This window comes from Abramis brama (genome assembly GCF_963993115.1).
Source record: "Abramis brama genome assembly, chromosome: 21".
NCBI classification, from domain to species: domain Eukaryota; kingdom Metazoa; phylum Chordata; class Actinopteri; order Cypriniformes; family Leuciscidae; genus Abramis; species Abramis brama.
This window is the reverse complement of record NC_139983.1, coordinates 3,878,380-3,897,737: the sequence shown is the minus strand read 5'-3', so window position 1 is coordinate 3,897,737 and position 19,358 is coordinate 3,878,380. Positions and strand designations below refer to the sequence as shown.

The 19,358-nt window shown below is 37.6% G+C and overlaps 1 protein-coding gene across 1 annotated transcript in view; it reads left to right on the top strand.

Moving 5' to 3' along the window:
- Nucleotides 1-3,271: 3,271 nt before the first annotated feature.
- Nucleotides 3,272-19,358, top strand: part of LOC311072096 (otoferlin) — a gene marked incomplete at both ends in the record, with an annotated part of 45,440 nt that continues 29,353 nt past the window's right edge. The window contains 18 exons of the mRNA XM_084096847.1: nt 3,272-3,320; nt 3,557-3,659; nt 3,826-3,880; nt 8,316-8,447; nt 8,610-8,672; nt 9,592-9,676; nt 9,765-9,924; nt 10,385-10,571; nt 11,777-11,963; nt 13,042-13,265; nt 13,584-13,692; nt 15,090-15,267; nt 15,364-15,484; nt 15,911-16,011; nt 17,958-18,048; nt 18,155-18,271; nt 18,366-18,518; nt 19,358. The exon at nt 19,358 is cut by the window's right edge and continues 189 nt beyond it. Coding sequence (XP_083952973.1) covers nt 3,272-3,320; nt 3,557-3,659; nt 3,826-3,880; nt 8,316-8,447; nt 8,610-8,672; nt 9,592-9,676; nt 9,765-9,924; nt 10,385-10,571; nt 11,777-11,963; nt 13,042-13,265; nt 13,584-13,692; nt 15,090-15,267; nt 15,364-15,484; nt 15,911-16,011; nt 17,958-18,048; nt 18,155-18,271; nt 18,366-18,518; nt 19,358 — 2,116 coding nt within the window. The remainder of the gene's footprint in view (nt 3,321-3,556; nt 3,660-3,825; nt 3,881-8,315; nt 8,448-8,609; nt 8,673-9,591; nt 9,677-9,764; nt 9,925-10,384; nt 10,572-11,776; nt 11,964-13,041; nt 13,266-13,583; nt 13,693-15,089; nt 15,268-15,363; nt 15,485-15,910; nt 16,012-17,957; nt 18,049-18,154; nt 18,272-18,365; nt 18,519-19,357) is intronic.

Sequence of the window (19,358 nt, the reverse complement as noted above, 5' to 3'; positions counted from 1 at the left end):
AAATCGGATGTCTTATCTAATGTAATCTATATTCTATATACAACAACCACAAACAAAATGTTGTTGTAGAACTTTGTTTATTCAATATATATAATTCTCTTTTATTGGCTAATGATGCATACGTGTCTGTCAAGACAATACAAATGATGCTACCTCATTGTGGATGACGCATTCAACACTGATTGGCTCAAGTGAATAATTTAAGACATTTCACTGGATACAGGCAACTTTAGACCTTAAACGTATACCTTACAAACATCATGTCTTATTTATGAGCTGATTACTTTAGCTTGACTTTTCAAAAGCATTTGTATAATATACTGTCTGCTAAAGCATTGTTGATAGAAGTGTTTTGCTTCATGCACATTTTATCATTTCCAACAGGATTTACCTGTAAAGACTGACACACATGTTATCGGTGTTTGTACCTTAGCTAATTCATTTTTTTTATTATTATTATATTTCTTTAAATAATTTACCTAAATTAAGTGCAATATTTTAAACTATTTTTCTGGAATTTTGTGAATAAGCTGTTGAGCCAGTATCACATTTCAGTACATTTGCATTGTAGATTACCACACGACACTGCTGGGTTACTGAAGCTACATGTCGTCAGCTAGTCTGAAAGTTGCAGTTGGAACAAGACATCATCAATTATTGAAGCCAGAGTCAGTTTGATTTGTCTCCTGACAATTACACATGCTTCTGCTCAAGCATCTTACAGTTGAAGCGATTACAGACAGTTATGAGGCAAACATTAGATTTGAATGAATGATTCCTCAAATCATGTGGTGTTGTTGAGCTGAGTGTGCTGTTACTTTACCAGGTGATCAGACCCACCATTTTCACCTCGTGGATTAAATAACAGGTTACTTTTCTCAGTGCAGATGAGGATATATAACACTCACACGCTCATTTATGAAAGCCATATGTTTGCAATATAATACACTGTATGTAACTATTCTACATGGACTGCTTTCCAGTTGTATTCAAGACCAGCTCTTTTATTTATAGGTTTAAACAATGATATTTTTAATTGAAAAATGTTCAAAGTGAGAGACAAAAAAGGAATGTCGAAGTAAACAAGTAGAGAATCATTGGTCTTTATTTTGTCTTTGTTACATACATTTATTACACATATTAATTGAAACCTGTACTTACTATGGGGTTAGGGTTCAGAGTTAGATCCATGTACTGTAACTATGTGTAGTTTATTGTTATTATAAGTACACTACCGGTCAGAAGGATCACGTGACACTGAAGACTGGAGTAATGATGCTGAAAATTCAGCTTTGATCGCAGGAATAAATTACATTTTAAAATAGCCTATATTCACATAGAAAACTTTTAAATTGGAATTATATTTCACAATGTTTGAATAAATTCAGCTTTGGTGAGCAGAGGAGACTAATCTTACCGAGTAGTTTATATACAATAAAAGTGTAATTGGAGTAAAATATGTCAACACATTGCACTGCCAATTCCTCCAAATCTTGTGTAAGTTGTAGTTAAAGTACATGTAGCCCATCACTGGTGAGAGTTGGAGGTTTGTAGGGCATTACGTTATTATGAACTACTGATACAACATGTTGCTTCTGCACTTTACCGTTTAGTTTCTTTTTACCTGGTTTGTTACTCTGAGGATATGGTGTTATATAGTTGTGGCTTGTCAAAGTCCCACATGATCTCTCTCATCAGGAACTAGTTCTAGTTACCAGTGTCTCGGGTTCAACACTCATACACTATTCATGGCCATATCACATCTCTCCTGACCATCTTCAGGCTTAGACCAAACCAGACTCTTTTTGAGTTACTTTTGTGGCCTCTCTGTTTCTGTCCTCCAAATGCCAATAATGAGTTTGTAGGCAAGTTATTTTAAAAGCATCTCAATATTGGAATCATTTTGTTCTTCCTGCAAACTCCTAGATGTGATTCAGAAAAACTGAGAACCAGCTGCATTGTACGGTAAGTTTATCTCATCAGACTTTACATGTGAGTCTTTCGTTTGCTTTGCGTGAAACCAAACATTGTAATCCTAATGGCTGTGTCTTAATGACTATGGCTCTCAGATTTGGCATACCTGTTTGTGGTGTTGGTGTATAATGGAAAACATTGAACATAATGGGAAATGTATTAGGAGTTAATTCACTTTTTTGTGTGAAATTAAGGAAGTTTCAGTGAAAGGGTACAGTTAAAAGAGTAATATTTAATTGTGTCCAAAAATACCTTAAAAATCGGAATATTTTCTTTGCATTATAAAATCTTAACTTATAATTGCTGTTTAAGAAAGAAAAACTACTAGAAACCATTAAAATCCAGTAAAAAAAAAAAAAAAACTATTGGTTTGTCTGCACGGGATCCATTAGCTCTGTTTTCATCATGTTGCCTATTGCTTGCTTAGTTGGGGAACCTTAATATTCAACAATATTATTGATCTGCCAGCATTGACACCATTGTGTCAAGTCAAGTCACCTTTATTTATATAGCGCTTTTTACAATACAGATTGTTTCAAAGCAGCTTTACAGTGATAACAGGTCCGTCTTAAGTAAGTTCAGTGATGGTTCATTTTAGTTGTAAAAAAGTTATTAATTTAGTTCATTTATATATATCTAGCCGCTCTGGAGAAAACCCTGATGTCTTCGTCCAGCTCAGTTCAGTTCTCATATAATGCTGTCAATGCAGGCAGATCAATAATGTTGAATATTAAACCTATTGTGTGAGAACTGAACTGAGCTGGACGATGACAAAATTTAACTTTGTTTTTACAACAGAAATGAATCAACACTGAACTTACTTAAGCTGGACAATGAGACTATTTTCTTCTAGATCTGCTGTATAAATATATAAATAAAGGTGACTTGATTAGATTGTATAAAATAGCTTGAAGTAGCCATAGTTCTCAGATTTGAATGTGTAGTTGGTGATAATCTTTGTCTTTCTTTCTTTCTTTCTTTCTTGCTAATTACAACGTTTAGCATTTTCATTGTTAGTTTTAAAAACATTAAATTCTTCGTGTATTGATGCTAATTATTGATGGGTTATTCAGGGTTATCAACTTTATTGAATTCTGAAGACAAATTACCTTTTTTCTGGTTATTGTTGTTTGTACAAGTTCAATTAAAATGGAATGCATGAGAGGATAAAGCAACACAAAGTTCCAAAGATATTAACGTTACATTTAAGATGTTTATGGCATATGTTTAACTTTTATTTTTAATTTTTCATGTTCCAAACGATCATGTATCCAGAGGATAAATCAAATTCATAACAATGAAGCGTAGCAAGCATCGTGCCTCCAAGGATGATGGCAAAGGTCAAGGTGAAAGCTTTTATGAACTTGTGTGAAAATTTTAAATTTTTGACACAATTCAAAAACACAACTATTTCAGGATTATTTATAGTGGATAATGAATATATTTATAGAATTATATGATATTTATATAATAATAATAATATATTTGATAGGTTATATTAAGTATTTTATGTGGGAATGTAGTATAAAAAAATAAAAACATAGTGCTGTTCATAATGACATTTCATCATATTTGCCTTAAGATGAACCGGCCATTCTTGAGACCGAGGATATGAGGATGCCAGACCCGGATACCATCTCACTAGCATCAGTAACTGCTGTCACAACCAATGTCTCCAACAAGAGGTGACCAAAAATTATTTATCTAAATATCAAATATGATATTCTACATTACATTTATTTTATATATTATGTATGATATGTTCTAGCATGATATATTACTATATTGTAATGTAGTATGTCGATCAACTCTTTGTATTTTCTTCATCCCAAAATTCTCTAAATGTTTTAGATCAAAGCCTGACATCAAGATTGAACCTAGTGCTGGAAGACCAATGGATTTCCAAGTATGTAAAACAGAAAGAGAATAAAATAAATCTCATCAAACACCCAATAGCCACTTTTACAAATGTTGGTTACAATTTATTTTGATGGTCCCCTTTAGACATTCTGTTAAGTAACATAGCACCTACTGCTCAACTCTCATTAGAGTATTAGTTGAGTATTAGTTGACTGTTAGGGTTAGTAGAATAAGTTGACATCTTCTTGCAAAGTTACTTATAGTCAGTAGAGTGTCTGTTGAGGAGCATCAAAATAAAGTGTTAGCAGATATTAAGCAGACAGTCTACTAATACTCTAATGAGAGTTAGTTGACATGTTGGTGCAAAGTTACTTATAGTAAGTAAATGCCTGAAGGGGACCATCAAAACAAAGTGTTACCCAAATATTGTCTCAGGTTACAACTGTAAACATGGTTCCCTGAGAAGGAAACGAGACGCTGTGTAGTGACACTATGGGAACACCTCTGCATGTTTGCGTCTTGAAGCACGTGTGAAATCAGTCCAATAATGTGGACGGGACATTAGCAAGTACTGTGTGACATCACGGCCAGGAAGCTCTATAAATAGAACCTGGACCAAACAATGTCAGCTTCTGATAGGCCGGAGCAAGTCGGTCACAGGTATGCAGTAAGTATGGCTGGGTGATGCAGCATCTCGTTCCCTTCTCAGGGATCCATGGTTACAGTCGTTACCCTGTGACGTTCCCTTTCAAGGAAACTCATGCTGCGTCGGAGTAGCGATGCAATGGGAACGTTAACACCCATTACACTGTACTGACAAGTGCCTGTCTAGTGTGAATCATGCAAGCACAGAACATGAGCACCCGGTACTCATGGGTGTGGAGCCCATATTCAGGTCATAAAACCTCACGAATGTGTGTGGCGAGGATCAGCCCGCCTCATCACACACATCCTGCAGGGATACTCCTGACCACAAAGCTTTAGATGCCCCCATACACCTGGTAGAGTGTGCCCTGCAGCCATGGGTGAGGGATGACCGCACACCTCATAAGCAAGAGAAATAGCCGGGACTATCCACTTGCTCATAGTTTGTTTGGTCACTGGAGAACCCTTCTTAGGAGACCCAAAACACACAAACAGCTGAGGACATCTAGGAGGACAAAAGCCTTGCAAGGATATCGATCATGCAAAATTGGGAGGAACCTTAGGCACGTAACAGTCTAGGGAGCGGAAATGATTTAACCATGAGCCATTCAGAGTCAGACATTTCTCTCCTACTGACTCAAAAGGCTCAAAGACCCTCTAGTACCACGGCCAAATCCAAAACCGGAATCCTTACATGGCTTGCAGGCCACGTAGGAAATTAGTTGCCAGTGGGTTTCTCCCCAATGACTCACCACCCAAAGGTGTGTGGTAAACAGCTATTGGCCACCACATACACCTTCAGAGTGGAGGGGGATAGCCCCATGGAAAACCAATCCTAAAGGAACTGGGTCCAACTGGTGATTTCAGTCAGGGGCCAGCACCAAAGCTAGAACCTACAGATCTGGGTGGGGGTGAAGGATTGTGCCCCCTTGTCTGAGATAGAAAGTCCCTCCTAACTTGAATCAGGGAGAGCAGTCTGCCCTGGGTCCACAGGAGGATCTGGTGTGCCAGTTTGTAAAGTGGGTGAGTCCACAGAACCCCCTGATGATTTGTGTAGGAGACCACCGATCTGTTGCCTGTCCAGACAAGCACATGATGGCCCCATTAGGAAATGCTTCAGAGCTAGAAAAACAACCATCATCTCCAGGCAATTTATGTGCCAAGAGAAAAGATGACCCCCTCCATAGACCTTGCTTCGAGCGACCAGCACATAGGGAAAGCATCAGTCGTAAACAATCCGCAACAACAAGGTGCCCCCAACACCGGGCCTTGGGATAGAAACCAATCTTTCTTTCACATCATCAAGGTATGAAGGCACTTCATGCAGAACAGGTTGCCCCTTGGGGAAAACCTCTTGGTCTTGAGCCACCACTGCAAAGGTCTCATGTACAGCAGGCCAAAAGGTATCACGCTGGATGCAGCTGCCATCAGAACTAACAGTCTTTGAAACGTTTTGACAGTGAGTGGCTGGCCTGTTTTATCTTGTTTATGGCTGCCAGGATCGATTTGATATGAGCAGGAGACAGACGTGCCTGCATTGTTGTCGAGTTCCATACCACTCCCAGAAAAGTAGTCATCTGTAATGGAGAAAGCACAATTTTATTGGCGTTCAGGCTTAGCCCCAGCTCCCTCATATGGGCAAGGATGACACCTTAATGCCAAACCACCATATGCTACGGTTGAGCCAAAATCAACCAATTGTTGATATAATTCAATACGCAAATGCCCTGGAGTCGCACAGGAGCCAGTGTTGGATCCACGCATTTTGTGAAGGTGCGGGATGACGAGGCTAGGCCGAAAAGAAGAACCCGATACTGGTATGCTTTACCCCCCAAAATTAACCTGAGGAACTTGGATGACCGGCAGGCAACCAACCGACATCTCAGTGGCACAAAGTCTTCGGGCGGACACTGAGAACTGAACTCGCTTGGTGCGCCCCAAAGCACCAAGAGTGGTGGGGATGGCAGAATGGTCCCTTGAGGGCACTTCTCCCCGAAGGAGGCTGCCCTCAGATCTAAAGCCTTCTTGAGATAATGAAGGTCCTCAGATTCTTTTTGTGGGGAGGCCCAGGAAGTGACGTTTTGCTTCTGTTACATCTTGCATGGGGAGTTGGTTGACTGCTGGGGCAACTCCCGCCCAGCAGCTCTGAGTCCTAAGCTCGGTGAGAGAGGTAACGTTGGAATGCTGCCGCTTGCTTTTTGGCCTCTAGAAGTCTATCAAAAACTAAGGTGATAGCGCTGCCGAAGAGGCCAGGAGAAGAAAGCAGGGTGTCCAACAGAAAGGCTTTATCTTTCTCCTTTATTCCCGATAAATTTAACTAAATATGCCTGTCAATGGCCACCAGGGCTGCCATAGAATGGCAGATGGCTATGGCCATCTCTTTAGTCGTCAGGAATCCAAATCTGTGGCCCAGTGAAATTCTTACCGGATCCCACCCTCTTACCTTTGTCAAGGTCTCTTAACAGGTCAGCCTGGTACACTTGCAAGATTGCCGTTGTATGCAGACATGCACCAGCCTGACCTGCCACCGTATAAGCTTTACCTACCAAGGTAAATGTTGTTGTACATCGCAAGCGTCTGCTCCACCTTAGGCATCGCCCATACCCGTGTCTTTCTACCCCATGATGTTTACATAATTCGTGACTTGGGGGCTGAAAACATGGGCGGAAAATGGTTTCCTCTGCAAACTCAACACCTCGATAAAATGGCAGGCCCCGATATGAAGGTTGCACTTGACAGGAAATGCTTGTCCAGTTTACTTTTTAGGATGAGTGTCAATACTTAATTTGGCTACGGTTTGAGTGACAACCTCCACCAGCTCCTCATAAACAGGAGAGTGAGTTGGCAAGTCCTCCTGTCTTGAAGCTGAACACATCCACCTCCTTGGAGCTGGATAGCTGTAGCACTGGGCCCTCACTCTGTGCTTCCAATCCCAGAGAGAAGGCACTGGATCTAGCGGGTGAGAGCAGAGAAAAGGCAGAGCCCATCTCCAACCCCTCCACTAGGTCCATTTGCGATCCTCACGATCTCAGCTGCTGCTAAGCCTTGGCAGAATCAGGACTTCAACCGCGAGGAACGAGTGCCTGGGTGCCCTCCTCAAAGAGCGCCAGGTGGGAGCGGTGTGTCCTTAACAGTAAACACACACAGTGAACACAATCAGCCCCCTCAGAGCTCCAGGGAGGAACACACACGATTTGAACTGTTGTGTGCTTGCCATTATAATGCTTTTGTACATTATATGAATGCCAAACAAACACTAAATAAGACAACAGTTCACATAGAATACTTGCTGAAGGCACATAATCTGACATTGTTTGGTCCAGGTGCTATTTATTGAGCTTGCTTGTCATGACTTGACACGTTACGGGCTGACGTCCCGCCACACATGCTTCAAGACATAACGAAACACGTGTTCCCATAGCGCCACTACTCCGTCACAGCATGAGTTCCCTCGAAAGGGAACTGACTGTCATTGAATTAGATAACAAAATATCAAAGCATATCAAAGCAGGGGCATTTATTGTAAAGAAAGACAGAAGAAGCCAAGCATTTTACAAAAAGTTTGTTCGGTTTGAAATGTTAAAAAAATAGATGAAGTGCTGCAAATGAAGGCTGTCATTATTGTGTGATTTTTGCATTAGTGAAGCGTTAGTGGAACATGTTCATAGTAAATGTGATAAACAAACCTGTGATATACTACACCCACAGATGCAGACACTTGCTTTAATATTTTGTATGTTTCTAATTGTGGTGGTTTGGGGCCACTGTATATTTCAGATACAATATACATACCACATACATTATTTCGTAAATTTGTGTTATGCCCCACTTTCCAGGTTAGTGTCACTGTAATCGAGGCTAGACAGCTGGTGGGATTGAACATGGATCCAGTGGTGTGTGTGGAAATTGGCGATGATAAAAAATACACTTCAATGAAGGAGTCGACCAACTGCCCTTACTACAATGAGGTATGGGATTGTAATATTGTCCTATGGAAAATTAATGACCAAAGCATAAATTGGTTTGTGTGTTGTCTACTGAACTGTAATGGTTATCTAAGCAGTGTAAATTAAATGTTTTGAGAAGATTCATCCTAAAGCTTATTATATGCATACTTTTTTTTGTTGTAGTATTTCGTTTTTGACTTCCACGTTCCTCCTGATGTCATGTTTGACAAGATCCTGAAAGTGTCAGTAAGTATCATGAAATAACAGTAATAGAATAAAGCCTCCCCTTGAGAAAAAGATGTACAGTTTAGCATTCTTTTTAAAAGAGTAATTCTTTAAAAGAGAATAATATACTTTAAAAGAATATACTTAAGTGCGAATTGAATGTAATGTTTTGAGACACTTAATTGCATATAAATTGCAACTAAATATAATTTAAATTTATGTTAAATGCAAGACCGGAGGACGACTGAAGGCTTAAATACACAGGGGAAGGTAATCAACAGAACAGGGACAGGTGTGGACTAATTAGAAACCATGAAAACTAATGAAAGACTAGGGCTGAATCCGAAATCGCCCCCTAAACTCTCATCACTATTCCCTTCATTAGTCCACTAATATTGTTCATTTGAAGGAGTGGATGAAAACGAGTGAGCGAATTCGGACAGCCGTTGAGCGTACATCGGTTGTACACTCGTTATTGCAGTGCAATGTGGGATTGAATAAGTGCACTCAATAACGTCCACTATGGATTCGGACAACACTACAAATAGCTGTCCCCTCAAATAACACCCTATTTGAGGTTGTAGGGGGCGATTTCTAATTCAGCCTAGAACTCTAGAAAAGCCTGAAAAATAAACAAGACAGAAACTAAACATGACTGTGACTGATTATGGTAAACCAAAATACAATTTAAAGTAATTTAATTTCACCTAAGTACACCTAAGTGGCCTTTTATTTCATTAATATTATATTATCTGCTAGTACAGTTTATATATATATGATATATATATACTTCTAAGATCTGAAGTACACTACAAGTGAACATTGAATAAAATTAAGCACACTTCTTTTTCACAAGGGTGAACTTATTCATAGAAGATTATCTTTTTCGTGTAGCATTAAGCTTCGTTTTAAACTGTTTTAAAATAATGTGTCCATTCAGGTTATTCACTCTAAGAATCTTTTGCGAAGTGGCACACTGGTTGGGAGCTTCAAGCTGGACGTGGGCACAATATATACACAACCTGGTAACTGGTTTTACATGTTTCTATATGAAGCTCACAATTTCACTAAAGACTTCAGATTTTCAGAAATTGTTTTTTTTTCCCTTTACAGAACATCAATTCTTCCACAAATGGGCCACTTTATGTGATCCCGATGACATCACTGCAGGATGCAAAGGATACGTCAAGTGTGACATTGCAGTTGTTGCAAAGGGCGACACAATCAAGACTCCACACAAAGCAAATGAAAGCGATGAGGATGACATTGAGGGGTAATAAAAACCTATCCTATATTGTTAATGTTATTATTAGTGTTGTTTTCTAAGGTAAGCATCACTCTTTCTGATTCTTACACTGAACAAACTCTAAACTCCCAACTTGTTTGGACAGTACTATGAACTAAATATTTACTTGCAATGCTATTTTATTTATAGATATATTTTTAAACATTTGCATTCAGTTTGATTCGTCTTTGGCCATCATTGGCGAAAAACGTTCAGAACACCTTAGCAATGCACTGGCAATCGTGGCAGTGACTATTTCACCATACACAATTTCTGCAGGAAATGTGAAATATGAGTTTAGTGTAGTATTTCACCTGTCACACAACAATAAAAATGTAGAGATCTCCCAGATAATTTCATATAACAATATATTTAAAGCCAACATAAAGGCAATTCTATTTGCAGAAACACATATCACTTCTTTTATTAATTTCTCTTCTTGTTCCAGTAACCTTCTGTTGCCGGCAGATGTCCCAGCTGAGCGGCAGTGGGCAAGATTTTATGTCAAAGTATACAGAGCCGAGGGGTTACCCAAAATGAACACCAGCATCATGGCAAATGTCAAAAAAGCTTTCATTGGAGAAAATAAGGACTTGGTTGATCCTTATGTCCAGGTGCTATTTGCAGGACAGAAGGTGGGTAGAATTCTTATTAATATATATACACACATTACATTTTGTATTGTTTCCATTACAGCTAAATCACTATTTCCTACTTGTTGATCAGTAGCAAGTGGTATTAGAGGCAGGGTCATTCTCATTCTAGAGAACATCTGATTGAACAACAACTTGTGTAGTTCAAGATGACCCTTGTGAAAAAGAAGTACGCTTAATTGTATTGAATCTGCACTTTTAGTGTACTTCAAATCTTAAAAATATATTTTTAAAAACGGTACTAGCAGATAATATAATGTTAATGAAATAAAAGGCCACTTTAAGGTGTACTTAAAGAGAGTACACTTTCATAATTGTTTCCCAGCACACTTAAGTACACTTTTAAAAAGTACACTTTGTAATAATGTCAAAAGTTTTACTTTAAATAATATTTTAAATCATTATGTTTTAATAACCTTTTGTCACACTTATTTGGAACTTACTTATTTGGATGTGTTGACTAACATACTAAAGCACATGCAAAGTACTTAATTATAATTTTAACTGTATAGAGTGCTTTTTGACATTACATTTAAAGTTAAGACTAAACTTTATTTTAAGGCGTCCGTGTTACAGTGTGATCATACATTTAGGTACTGAGTAATAATTAACTACATGTTCTTACTATAGGGTTTTAGGGGTTAGGCTTTAGTTTAGAGTTAGTTGCATTATGCATAATGTATGGTTATTACTACATATAACGTGTAACAAGGACACTGTAAAATGTAGTTTTAAATGTACTAAACTGCAACTTCATCATTATAAATGTGTAATTTACAAATGTAGTTAAATACATGACATGCAAGTTTAAACAGAAATTACATTAAAGTATATTTTAGTTTGCCATAAATACTTAACAGTATATTTGACAGTACACTTGCAACATGCAATTAAGTGTCTAAAACATTACATTCAGTTTGCACTTAACTATATTCTTTTAAATTATATTATTTCATTAAAAAATACTTATTTTAAAATTATGCTAAAGTGTACTTTTTCCCCCCATTGTCCTTTAAGAGAAAGACTACATTTTAAGTGTTCATTTTGGCTAAAACCTCACTTTTAGAAGTACTCTAACATCAAATCTAACAGACATGAACTAAAAGTTACACAATTGTATTTCTTTATTGGGCCAAGTGGACACAGGCGATGCAGATACGAGAACTGATGTTTTTATCTGTCCACAGGGAAAAACTTCAATTCAGAAGAGCAGCTACGAGCCGATCTGGAACGAGCAGGTCGTTTTCACTGAGCAGTTTCCACCTCTGTGCGGGAGAATGAAAGTCCAGATCCGCGACTCAGATAAAGTGAACGATGTGGCGATCGGAACGCACTTCATTGACCTCCGGAAGATTGCTAATGATGGAGACAAAGGTAACAGGGCTAAGTTGGCAAGGTCTGCAAAATAATATTTCCTTTGTCTTTCTTGTTGTTTATTACATTTAGCTTTGGATGCTCGACCACAGAAGCCATCACTACATTGCCGTTCAAGATCATTATAAAATTAGTTTTAATACAGTAACACTGACACTATTGGATGAGAACAAAACTTGAACTGTATTGAGCTGAATAATGTTACTATTTCTTCTGTATGGCTTTACTCTGAAACAAACATCTAAATTAACTGGTTTTATTCAAGCCAAAATAGTATTTAATATTGCTGAATCAACTTAAAGTCCCCCTGTCATCAAAATGATATCCCTTAAAACTCATCTTTGATCACCAAAATGACATATTTAAACGTTTTTTCCTTGAAAAAAATGTCTTCATGCCTTATGCCTTGCCTCATTTAGTATACGCGTGGCTCTATGAATATGCAAATGAGCCCCGCCTCCACTCACTCACTCAGCTCAGAGATCCACTGGTTGACGATCACACGTTGATCTGATTGGTTACAATGTAGTTTGTGACGTCAGAAACACCAGCGATTTCAAAGCGTATTTTTGAGACTGTCTTTGATTCACTGCAGTTTTAAGGAGGAAATACTCAGCAATGGTGTCGACTTATGAATTTACACATGGTTTGTCTTAAAGCATATTAAAAACACCACATAGACACATAAACAACATTAAAAGCTTGATTCTCACCACAGGGGGACTTTAAATACATTAATTTAAACCAACAAAATATATATATTTTTTGATTAAATGAAGTAAAAAACAACAACAACACTTTAAGATAATTTCAGGTTACACCTTTTTGCAATGTAGCTGAATCAAATTAGTTTTATATTTTTTTATTTTGTTGTTGCAAAATCGACACTCTTATCGAACTGAACTGAATCAACATCTGGATTGAACTGAATAATGACACTATTGTCTTCTGCAGCGCTACTTATAACTGAATTGAACTAATTTCATAATTGATAAACTCTAGTTTACATGGTTATTGAACTGATTATATAAAAGGTCAAAGATTCAAAAATAAATATTTATCCTGCTTCCATTCGTAGGCTTTCTTCCGACTCTGGGCCCGGCTTGGGTCAACATGTACGGTTCCACACGCAGTTACACGATCATGGATGAGTACCAGGACCTGAATGAAGGACAGGGGGAAGGGGTTTCGTTCCGGGCTCGTCTGTTGATCAGTCTGGCCGTGGAGATACTGGACACCTCGTCTCCTGAAGTAATGAGCTCCACCGAGGTGCAGGTGGAGGGGATACCCAACATCTCAGATGTAAGTGATCCACCAACGGGGAGGTTCGACAGGCAAATTACAGTGAATAATTCATTCATTCTTTATTTTTCTCCCTGCATTATTCATTTAGCAGTAATACTTATAGTAGTTCTTTGTGTGCAACACAATGATCTGTACAGTCAGAGCCAAAGTTAGGCTTCATGTGACTTTAAATTAATCATTCGGGAAAACTTACACAACTCTGTTAGAATTATTTATGAACACACTGACTTTTTTTTTTCTTTTATGTCTAATCTTAGGAAGGCCCTCTTTATGCAAAAAACAATATTTAATCGATTGATTGTTGTTTATATCTAGAATGCCACAGGAAAAATTGAGGAATTCTTTCTCTTCGGATGTTTCCTTGAGGCCACTATGATTGACAGGAAGATTGGAGACAAACCCATCCACTTTGAGGTTACAATAGGTAAAATCTATGGTAGACTAGTTATCAGCCTTTCAAGTTATAGATGTGAATTTGGCAGACACGTTTTTCTAAAGTGAATTACATTGCATTGAAGGTCTACACTTTATCAGTTCATGCATTCCCTAGGAATCGAACCATGACCTTGACGTTGCCAGCACCATGGTCTACTTTTTGAGCTTCAGGAAAGTTACATTACCATTCAGAATGTTACTGAATTGAGATAGTAAACAGGATGCAGAATTAAACAAACTATGATTAAAAAGGTATTAATTATTTTAAAATAAAATAGTTTATAGTCAATTTGAATATGACGATCTTTATGTTTTGGTTGATTCAAAACAAATTCCAACACTATATAATTACTTATAAATAATAGAGCCAATCATTGATTAGTAAAGTCATTGTGTCACTGTATCTGCCGTTAGAAGCTTCTTAAAAGTCACTGTATCTGCTGTTAGAAGATTCCTATAGAAACCTGAGACTCGCGCTTAGGACTGCACATGCGCATTGGCTTGTCTAGCCTGAAAAATAAGCTTTTTTAATGCTATTTGAGCACAAGAAACAACAGTTATGGGACAGTTCATGTCAGATTTTGTTGCTGATTTGAAATATGTTATTTAATTGTGAGTTCGGCAAGCGGTTTTTGAGATTTCAAGATTTATCTAATACTTAGGACTTGTTCTTGGATGTTCGAAACTGCTGCCCGGAGGTGTTGCAAACATGGTCGCCGAGTGAACAGACTTTCATTGAAAAGGACTTAATTGGCATTAACTAACACAAACTAAATATATGCATTGTTGTGCATCCAGCAAATAAACAAATTTGGAATATCAACGGAAATGTCACCAAACATCAGCCAAAATTATATCATCTAGTCACTAATCAAGCTTCTATAAATTAGGGCGGTGTATGCAAATCATTTACTGGTGAGAAATATTGGCCATGTTAAAGGGGAGAACCTAAGAACAGCAAGTTTCTAAGAAATGGCAGGATGTCGAGTAGACATGCAACACCTTCTGCTGCAAAGACATCTTCAGCTCGAAGCTGCCATTTGGACACAGTTCACAATCATTTTCCACAAACTATTTTCTGTTGTCATGCAAGCACATATATAACATGAAGTCAAATTAATTGCCATAACAGTCCTGATATCTAAACTTAGTTAAATTGAAGTTATATTTAGTATAATGTATTACAATATTTTTTTGCATGTCAAATCCTTGTTTAATATACAAGTCAACTATAAGTATTATGTACAATTGTAGATTGATTCCCTGTTTGAAAACAATCATTTTTAGTGGCCCAGAAATTATAAACTTGAGCTTTATGCAAGTAATGAAATGAATGTGGGAAGTGTGTCAGAGACCAACCACATTAAACTATCCTCTCGACACCAGGAAACTACGGCAGTGACCTTGATACTCCAACCAAGCCAAAAACAAAGAAGAAGAAGGGTGGAGATGGGGATGAAGAGTCTGAGCTCATTCACGGCTCCAGTGACGAGGAGGATGATGATGGTGGAGATATGTCTTCAGTTTCCTCCACCCCTCCAATGAAGCCAGTCATCACTGACAGGTTCAGTCACTCAACACTGCTGATCCAAAACTCATCTGTTTTATTTTGACTTTTGGTGCAAATTCATGTGAAATATCTTGTTTATTTGTTCTGCAGAAACTATTTCCACCTCCCGTACTTTGAGAGGAAGCCCTGCATCTATATCAAGAGCTGGTGGCAGGACCAAAGAAGACGCCTTTATAATGCCAACATCATGGACAACATTGCAGACAAACTGGTAATAAATCAATGAATATGGGTTATATCAGTCCCTGAAATATTGTTTTAGTTCCTGAAATATTGATATTTGTACGGTTCTGTACACATTCTCATTTCTGACATAATTTGTTATTTCATTTTTCACTAAAATGTTTAAAATCTTAAGGCAAGCCACTAAAACACTAATCAATATCACCATACTTTCCCCAGTATATTAATCACAGTACATTAAGAAAATTGTTTAGTATTACAAGTTTTCTGAAATTATATATTTAAAATGCAAATGAGGCATTATCTAATTAAATATGAAATATATTGCATAAATATGGAGAACAGAAATCTGAATACTAAAGCCAGGTTCAACATTCTTGTTTCGCTTCAACCCCCTCTGTGAAAATACATCCATACGTTTTCATTGCAGCCTGTGCTCTGTATCATTTTTTAGGAAGAAGGGTTGAACGATGTGCAGGAGATCATTAAAACCGAGAAGGCCTATCCTGAGCGCAGACTCAGAGGAGTCCTGGAGGAACTCAGCATTAGCTGCAGGTTTGCAAACATATTATTCTGCAGATCATGAGCCAGTTATGAGTCGTTCCCTGGAAACTGTGCAATTTGTGCTTCATTCGTGTTCCAGTGATTTAAAGAGGCCATATTATGTCCTTATTAAGTCTTGATTTATAGTTTTTGGGCTCTACTAGAACAGGTTTTCATGCTGGAATGTTCAAAAAACACAATATTTTCTCCATATTTGACATTGTTGCAGCTCCTTCTCTCTTCCCAGTCTATCAATAACGCTCATGGGTGTGTTTCCCGAATTCATCGTTATCCAACTAATTGTTCGCAAGTTCTGTCGTTATCAGCATAGTTCAACGAGTCGGTGTTTCCTGAAACCATAGTCCCAACGAACATTCGCAAACAGCATCGCAAAGTTGAGTGTTTGGAGCGACAGATCTCGACCTGTGGTTAAAAGCAAAGTTTCTAGTTTGCATGACATGTGGACTCAATAAATCCTTACCTTGAGCCAAGTAAGCAAGCTGACATTCAGTGCAATCTATATGTTTAATTAAGAACACCTACAAATGTCATTAACATCTTTTAGCTTGTCAAGAGATTTAAAGCGTTGTTTTTTAAGGGTCTGCATGTGCGAACGTGATCTAGTACGTAAGAACGAGCCTATGATTGAATCTGGAAATAAAGCAAAATAACATGTGAAAAAGGATAACTATTCCCTGTGTCACAGTGTGGTCAGGTAAAAGGAGAAGGATCTAATTGCAGCACTTTTATTAAACAAAAATAAAGAAGATAATCAAATCCACAAAGAAGAAGAATACAGGAAACATGTGGCAGCATAAACAACACAAGACAAAGAACTGAACAAACTGATGACTATAAATCCACAGAGGCAAACGAGGGAACAAAATGAACAACAGGTGAACTTAATTAGTGATTAACTGGCACACAGAACAGAACCAAACCAAAACAGAATATACACGTTACACTCAGATTCCATGTCCGTTATTTATAGCAAAAAGCTGGCAATAATTCGATCTCAAACAGATTCATTAAAAGAAGTTATTACTCCACCACCTGCGTGGCATCATTAACCAACATAGTTGAATGACACATTTGCGACAATGTGGTTTCGGGAAACAGTCGTGACTAGCTAGTCGATTTCTTCAATGATGCATCACACTATGGTAGTTAAGCAGCGAGTTACATCGGTGTACGGGAAACACACCCCTGTTTAGTTCCTGTCTCTATGAAGCCCCTCCTTCTGAAAAGCACACTGTGTTCTGATTGGTCGGCTGGATCAGTGTGTTGTGATTGGTCGAGCGCTTCGAGTGTGTTTGGGAAATGTCCCGCCCCTTACCATAACCGCCAGTTTAACACACTACTAACTAACTCAACCAGGCCCCGCCCCTTTACTCTGCGTATTAATTATTTAAATGAGGAATATTGTGATGTGTTCGTTCCCGGAAGAAACTCAAGACTACAATGGAGGCGTTTCAGGAGTTCAGAAACAGTGACACTGATATAGAGAAGAACTCCTGCTGGAGGGACTTTGCAGAGCTTTTTCATTCTCAAACAGCAACATTACACACACAAGAAAGATGAACATGGAAAAAAGCCCAATAGGTCCTCTTTTATACTGATGCAATTGACAGATTTAAGGTTAAGTCTAGAGTTAGTTACAAATAAATAACTAATAGTACTTTGCAAGGCTTTAACCACATATTTATGATCGGCCATGAAAAAAAACACACTAATCTGTCGTTGACCACTAATGGGTCAGCTATATTGGGGGAATTACCTCCCTATATTTTTACATACAGTAGTGGTTACTTTGTAAGGTGATAAAGCATGATTTATTGATAGTTCAGCAGTAACATTTCGAAATACAATGTAAAGAAAAGAAAAAAATGAACCATTTTTTATCTATAGGCTAGACTAGAGGAAGGAGATAATAATAACAAATTTCATATCTCTTTCAGTACCTTTGTAACTTTGGCAAACAATGACCAGAATCAGGCCGGGAAGACTAAACTGGACCGGGAGAGAGTGAAATTATGCATGCAGGAACTGGTAAAACACTCAGACTTCAATTAAAAGCAAATGTTACAAATAAATGCTATTAATAACTATTATATACTATTATAATGTTTAAAAAAAATTATTCTGTTTCTGACAGGAAAACATGAGCCAGCAAGCAAAGGCCATGCGGTCACAAGTTAAGAAAAGCAACGTGAAAGACAAAATAAAACTGGCACAGAACTTCCTCCACAAGCTGAGATTCCTGTCTGATGAGGTAGTGCACAACATGCTTGGGTTATATGGCCATACTGATGAACTCAAAGAACTGTAAAAATATTCATGTAAATCCTTATGGTTTTTCATCATAGCCACAACACAGCGTTCCAGATATTTACATATGGATGATAAGCAACAACAAACGCATTGCATACGCCCGCGTTCCCTCCAAAGACATCCTCTTCTCTTCTGTCGAGGAAGAAAACGGGAAAGATTGTGGGAAGGTCCAGACGTTATTTTTTAAGGTTGGTATGAATGCACTCTGAACATATCTCAAAAACAGCAAGTACCATATTATATATAGTACCATAGTATATATATATACTGTATAAATGAAAAAAAATAATTTGTGTGCTAATTTTTAGGAAGGGTTTGTGCAAGACAGTTTTTTGAACATGGAAAATAATGTTTTTGAAACGTGAATAAGTGTAAAGTAGTTTTGAGTTTGATTTCTCTTATAGTGTATCAAGACAAAGAAAACGTAAAGCTTTACAAGACAAGTTATGGATTCACACGTCAAATCCTTTGTGCAACACCCTTGTGGAAATGGTGAAGGATGGAAAATGGCTCAGATCGCATTACATATTGCACATAAACTCACAATTTTGAGCTTTTTTTTCTCAGAATTGTAAGATAAATTTGAAATTGTGCAATAAAAAGTTGCAATTACACCTTTTTTTATTCTGTGGTGGAAACAACCTTTAAAAAATATGATATGATACTTTTAATTGGCTGGTTCTGAACTTTTACTTGATATGTATGGAAGCTTGTTTCAGCCACAGAATAAAACATTTTAAAAGATAATTGCGACTTTTTTTCTCACAATTGCGAGTTTACATATCACAATTCTGACTTTATATCACGCAATTGTGAGAAAAAAAGTCAGAATTTCACGTTTATTTCTCGCAATTGCGAGATAAAAGTCAGAATTGCAAGTTTATATCACGCAATTGTGAGAAAAAAAGTCAGAATTGTGAGATAAAAAGTCGCAATTACTTTTTTTTATTTTTCATTCTGTGGCGAAAACACGCTTCCATAGATAGAAGTACTAATTTACTTCCACTCTGCTTGCCTGTCTTTCTAGC